General features: G+C 44.7%; 1 protein-coding gene across 1 annotated transcript; it reads right to left on the bottom strand.

Moving 5' to 3' along the window:
- Positions 1-769: 769 nt before the first annotated feature.
- On the bottom strand, positions 770-6548 carry LOC119308293 (protein trichome birefringence-like 11). The gene is made up of 4 exons (XM_037584397.1): positions 5619-6548; positions 2792-3187; positions 2118-2276; positions 770-1598 (listed from the first exon to the last, which is right to left on the bottom strand). The coding sequence occupies exons 1-4, from the start codon at positions 6077-6079 to the stop codon at positions 1217-1219; spliced, it is 1398 nt and encodes a 465-aa protein (XP_037440294.1). The 5' UTR covers positions 6080-6548; the 3' UTR covers positions 770-1216.
- Between the last annotated feature and the right edge of the window lie 210 nt (positions 6549-6758).

Here is a 6758-nt window from a genome sequence, read left to right on the forward strand (position 1 = left end):
GAATTTATCGGTAACCCCTTTATCGATAGGTTAATTAGGTCCATATCTATATATCTTAGCTACATATAGCAATAATGCAGCAACAATAAAGGAGATGCAATAAGAAGCAGCAACAGCATATAGCACAGTGCATGAGCAGCATATAGCATAGCACAAAGCAGATTAACATATAACACAGACTGCTTTGGGAGGGGTGGCGACCTGGAGCAGGAAGAAGGGATGCGAGCTCGGGGAGGGGAAGGCGTGCTCGTTTGCCGTGTCGGTGGTGCTGGTCTCGAGGAGGGGAGGGGGGAGGGGGCAGCGAGCTCGAGCAGGAGGAAGAAGCTTGGTGCCTGCATCCTCAAGGATGCAGGCGGCTCTGGTAGATGGCACCGGCACCTGCTCGGGGCGACAGCGGTGGCTGCTCCTAGCCTCCTCCAAAGAGGGTTACTATGGGAGAGGAGCGGAGTGTGAGAAGTGAGGGAACAGGCTGACCTAAAACACCCAATTTTGCAAATTTCTCTTAACCTTTATTCAGTTAACGCGATGGATAAGGTGTAATCGCATCCATGACCTACGAATTCACGATTAATAGGCCCATTAACTTAAATATCGGCCGATATTTATAACAGTGTATTCAATAAATATTGTTATAACAATATATATCAAGTATAGTAAGTCATGTATTTTAAATTTTAGTTGCCATGTTATCAATCCAAATTTTCATCAACCAATTCCCGCAGCAACACACAAGGTATCCTTAGTTAATCATAGTGCTCGGGAAGGGATAGAAACGCCGAACTGTGCAAATCAACTGCTGTAGCCACTGAGAATATACCGTAAAGGATAAAATTGATGAATTACATACAATCACCACGGCAACATCCCCAATATGACAGCAGCCAATATACTACCTACATCACCGACTGCGCCCCCCCTAATCTATGATCACATCGGCTGACACTTTTGCCGCCTCTGTGAAACACAGACTATCACATTCAGCTATATGTATGACTTCCTTCAATTTTGCTCTTATAGTCACTAACCTCTCAGTACAGCAGAGCAGAGTGGTGCAGTTCCTGCAAGCCAGCTCCCATCTTCTGACAAAAATGCATTTCACCATTAGGCTACCTAAGTGGGAAGCACATTGACAGCATCATTGTCGCAGGAGACTCACGAACCCTAGATACCAAGCTTTCACCGGGCGAGCATCAGGTAGCCTACCCCAGGATTTTAGTCAGCCTGTGTTCAGTGTTGTTGAGCCAGCAAGAGAAGAAACATTTTGGTCCATCATCGTTTGCCTTTTCATGAAGACAGCGTACAGAAGCTCGTTCCAGGTATCAGGAACTCCAGGCAAGCACCAATGGCTGCAATCCTGCCTGTGCAGAGGGACAGGCCCTGAAGGGCTGAGGTATACTGAGAGGTGACCATCTTTTCGCTGCGCTGTCATCTGTGTCACGTTCAATATAGCTAACCCAGGCAGCTTGGGTCTGATGCTGCTCCCAAGAAAATTATGCACAGGTTGAAGCATGTCAGCCCATTGCTCCAGTGATTTAACTGGTGTCGCATCAGGAAGAGTTTCCAAGTGGCAACTCCCTCCACTCCGCCAGTCACCACCTCTGAGGAAAACATGGATTACTCTAGTTAAAGATCGGTCAACTTATTCATGTATTTAAATAGTTAAATAGATTAAAAAAATATCAAAAACAAGAGAAATTAATGCAATGTTTGATAGCATAGAAGTCAGGAAGCCAACAATTATTCGCCTTTTAAGTGCCTATATAACCCATACTGTCATATAGTCCCTCTGTCCCATAATGTACAACGCTTTTTGACACTACACTAGTATCAAAAAATGTCCTATATTATGGGACGGAGGGAGTATTTGGTAAAATTGCAAAAGGCTGGTGAAAGATGGATCATATATTGAGCAATATATTTTGGCAAAGTGAAATTCATAAAGCTTCAAATAAAAAATATAATGAGTAAATTCCGACTCCAAAATTTATTGTGTCAATCCAAGCAGCCTGTGATGATTGTTTGGGGCCTTGAAACATAAGCATTTTTAACGAAAATGCTTTAGCAAGGAAACATAAAAAAGGAAGACGTAGCTTTGATAAGTCGTTCATTATACAGACCTGAAGTGCACAGGAGCATAAGTACGGAAGATGACGTGGGTCTTGCTTGTGTTAACTTCTTTGTGAAGCCAATTGAATAGTGTTCGTATTGATTTTTGGTACGCATCAATAACAGTCATCTCCATCTTGACCTCACTCCCTTCTTGGAAATAGGCACCCCTGGTACAGACAAAGTAACCCTAGTTTTAAGTCGATTACGGCAGATGCAATTGTGGTGGTTCCACAAAAAATGAACCACAGGTAAAGATATATATCAGTCAATAGTCATCACATAGATAAGGTTGGGGACCAGAAATCGCATACTATTAAGTTCTATGTATGTTTTATTAAAGAACAAAAGAGTTCATAGGCCTATTTTTTAATGTATTTAGCTGTAACCACATCTTAACATTCCATACCCTCAGTAGTTTCATGAATCATGCTATCACAATTCTGTTAAACAGCTATCAGAAAAGTATACACGTGAACAAACTACAGGAGTGTATATACTAATCAAAATGCTACTCTGCTGGTGCGTATACTAATCACCAGTAGATGTTAATTTCAAATATGAAAGGTGAATTCGTGAACGCGAAGGTGATGGTAAAAAAAAAGGACAATGTCTACAAGAAACATTTAACACTGAGACAGGAGAAGTTATTAAGTCAGTATAATGTGTATTCTTAGTTGCTTACCCTCTGATAGTTTTCTCGTAGTTCCACCAATGCCCAGTATTAAAGATCAAAATATCAGCACTGCTCCACTTACCGCGGCCCGACATCCAATCCATGGCATCCACCCTAACTGTGTACTTAACAACCTTAGGGGCTCCAGCTGGTGCATGGCCTTGAAGGACTATAAAAGGAGATCTGTAATACTCCACAGTGCAATTGTAGTCGCTAAACTTGAAAATCAAGAAACCCATGTGCTTTGTGATGGGACTCCCATTAATTTCATAGATGGACTTCTTGTTAGGAACAGCACTAGAGAGCAAACAAAGCAGAGACTCCCATTGGTTCCTTCCAATTGAATCACCAACAAATACCACCCTTCTATTCCGTAGCTTCTCGAGCATAAATTTGGCATCGAATCTAGGAAATGGTAGGAAAGAATATTTAAGTTAGAAGCTGAGATAAATTATGCTTAGAGGAGAAAAGCATATTGTTCAGGTTGTTCCGCTCACATAGACATGATTAGTAGCGGTAAGCAAAATCATGAACTTACATAATACAAAGGAATTGATGATCAGCTATTTTTTCTACGATTTCAATTTGCAAGGAGTTTCAAGTTGCTCAATGGCGCTGGCACTCAGTAAGGTCATTACTGTGATTATTCTAAGAAAATGTGGACTATATCATAATTCATAAGCACCACATGTCTGAGTTCGAAGTTCATTACAATGCACTGCTCTTCAGTTTCACCATAAAGGCTCACGATTTGTCTGTCCATTAGTGATGTGCTAGGCACAGTAAACTATTTGCTGCAGTCACAGTCATACACATTATAAGACCCAACACATGCACCCGTCTCTTACATGTTGCAAACATGCAGATTCCCTAAATTACATCATCATCGACACAAATTAAATGGCAGCAAATAGTGGCACAATGTGTTGTTATTTAGCTCTTCATGCAATGATGACGACCCATGGTAAAGCATGGCTACAGTCAGCACTAGCCCCATGTAACTAACATCATCATCCCTAATTGTTTGGTAGTAAAACTATACGACATAATGCTGCTGATGGTATTAGATAGCGATTTGTTTCACAAAATTAATTTTGGGCGAGACTTTGTATTGCCTACTGAGACATCATTTTTTAGAAAATTAAATTAAGTATTAACTTCACCGATGGATGTGTGGCCACACGAGGAAGGACCGAGTCCGGAATGATGATATACGAGATAGAGTTGGGGTAGCGTCAATTGAAGAGAAGCTTGTCCAACATCGTCTGAGATGGTTTGGGCATATTCAGCGCAGGCCTCCAGAAGCTCCAGTGCATAGCGGACGGCTAAAGCGTGCAGAGAATGTCAAGAGAGGTCGGGGTAGACCGAATTTGACATGGGAGGAGTCCGTTAAGAGTCCATGTGCCAGAGCCATGAGTTGGTCGCGAGATCTTTATGGGTTTCACCTCTAGCCTACCCCAACTTGGGTTCGGTTACCCACCTAAATTGGGTTGGGTTACCCAATGGAAAAGAAATCTGCAAACATTCAACATTCTACAATTGCATGAGGATTCCCATCAAATTAACTACCCTAACATAGCAACATTCCAGCATAGGTATGTAAGATGTGTTCGAGAAAGAATAGCTCTGTGAGATAGCCTTAACTTCAATTAAAGGCTATTCACATGCATGAAAACAAGGAATTTAACTAAGAAAGCTAACCAACAACATATCCCACATTTCACAGTGCAGCTGAACATAACACTAACAATAGAAATACCAGAGGACTTGGCAAATTACAGGAAGAGACCACTTCCAATCACATGTGGTAGCAAAGATGGCAACATCATGTCAGACCCAAATGATTGAACAATATCATTATTTTCCCGAAGGCTAACTCAGCGCATAACATTATTTTCCTGAAATAACTAATTTATTTACCCAAAGACTAACTCAGCGCAACTTATTTTCTAAGTCAATCAGGGCAAAGAGTTAAAGGGTATTCACAATCGTACTGTGGAGTGCTGACTCCTAAGGTGAGACGGTCACATGCGGCACCTTGTTCGGATAATCTAATACTTCCTCCATCCCAAAATAAGTGTCGCTGATGTAGTACAAATCAGCGACACTTATTTTGGGATGGAGGGAGTATTAAGTAGGGTTAAGATTATAAAATGCACACCCATGGATCCGCATCTCACAAGTCAGAACTACTGCTGCAATTTTAATTCCCATTATATAGAAAATGCACCATGCTGATTGCTAACTCTGGGCATTGTTAATTCAATCAGAACAAAGTGTGAAAAGGTGAGTTCCCAATCGAACTGTGCAGTACCAATTCCTAACGTGAATCGGTCGTCCGCAGCACCATGTTCGAATAAGCTAATGTTTAGTAGGGTTCAGATTATAAAATGCGCACCCATCTCACAAGTCAGAACTACTGCTGCAATTTTAATCCCCATTATGTACAAAATGCAACATGTCGATCGCTAGATTGCATCACGTTTATTTAATAAAGCCCATCCTAACCTCTTCTTTTTGACTAGTTCGCCCAAGAAAGTGCTGGAAAATCCCAACTGGAAACTATAAACTGCAAAGCCAACCTATCCACGTGACCAAGGACCCGTGATGGATTGGAACTTGGGAATACAAATGCGATTTGTGCATCCATCTCACCATAGAGCGCCACGTTGAAATTCATGACAGATAATGAATTTAACGTTCTAGTGACTATGAGATTTCTCTTACGCAAGAAGCTTGGCAAAACTACAGGTTCAAGTCGATTCTTAAGTAAACAAAAACGGAGGGGAGGGGTACTAGTAGCAACGGCACAAGCAAGCAGTGAAGTCCAACCAACCTGGGTAGATCGCAGCGCGACGGCTGCCACCGCCATTTGACATAGGAAGCGTCCGGCCGGCCGTTTTCCGAGCACCGGAACCCGACGTCTAAGAAGGGGCAGTCCTTGGACTCGTAGAGCGGGTAGGTGTCGTCCCACACCCAACTCCCGTTGAACAGGTCGCACTCCTCCCCTACCACCATCGCCGCCGCCGCCGCTGTCTTCTTAACGGCGCCGCGCCCCCTCTCCGCCGACGGCGACGGCGACGCCTCGGCCGCGATGGAGACCCCGCCGCTCCAGAGCCTCCTGGGCGCCGCGAGCGCGTAGTCGACGGCGGCGGAGCAGCGGAGCGAGGCGGCGCAGACGAGCAGCAGAAGCGCTGCGGTGGCCGTGGCCACCACGGCGAGCCCCACCATCCCGGCCTTCTCCAGCGGCCTCCTCATCACCCGCCGCGCCAGCCGCTTGGTGGGCGACCCCACCATCGCCCCTCCCCTCCCTCCCGAAGCAAGGAGAGAAGAGACCAACAGCACAGGCAAGAGATCTCGTCCTCCTCCCCCTCCTCCTTGCCGGCCGAGCGCGAGCAGCAGGCTAGCTAATCACGACTCACGAGCCCCCGCGGCTTTAACCTTCAATTAAAGGAGTGGGAAGTTGGAGGAAGTGGGGGAGGAAGAGGAGGGGAGTTGCAGAGAGGCCGAAGTTTATGAGACGAGACGGGGATGTGGACGAGCGGGGGAAGGAAGCAGCAAGCGAATCGTCTGCGTTTTGATTTGGGGGAAAGCGATGCGTGTGGGGAGTATTTGGCATGTACTACGACGGCTAGTTCCAAGTACCCCGTTCGTTCGCCATGATGAGCCATTACGGCATTACGGGTTAGTGTGGCCGTGTGGGTGAGGTGCGGCGTCGGGGCAAGGTAGAAGTGGAGGCGGGGGAGAACGTTCGATGGGATCCGGACGTGCCGGCTAGGATAGGTAGGAGTAATGAGTTGGTAACCCACAATCAAATTTTGTGCCAGTACTAGTATGATTGAAAGTACCAGTACTCCAATTGTCATCAAGTTACAGCATGCAACTTCTAATCCTTGTAATTTGCTCACCATATCTTTTATTTTTATTGTTTTTAGATTCATTTGCTCGCCGTATCTGGTTTATACTTCAGAGGGCA

Source organism: Triticum dicoccoides, chromosome 5B (assembly GCF_002162155.2).
Source record: "Triticum dicoccoides isolate Atlit2015 ecotype Zavitan chromosome 5B, WEW_v2.0, whole genome shotgun sequence".
In the NCBI taxonomy this organism is placed as follows: Eukaryota; Viridiplantae; Streptophyta; class Magnoliopsida; order Poales; family Poaceae; genus Triticum; species Triticum dicoccoides.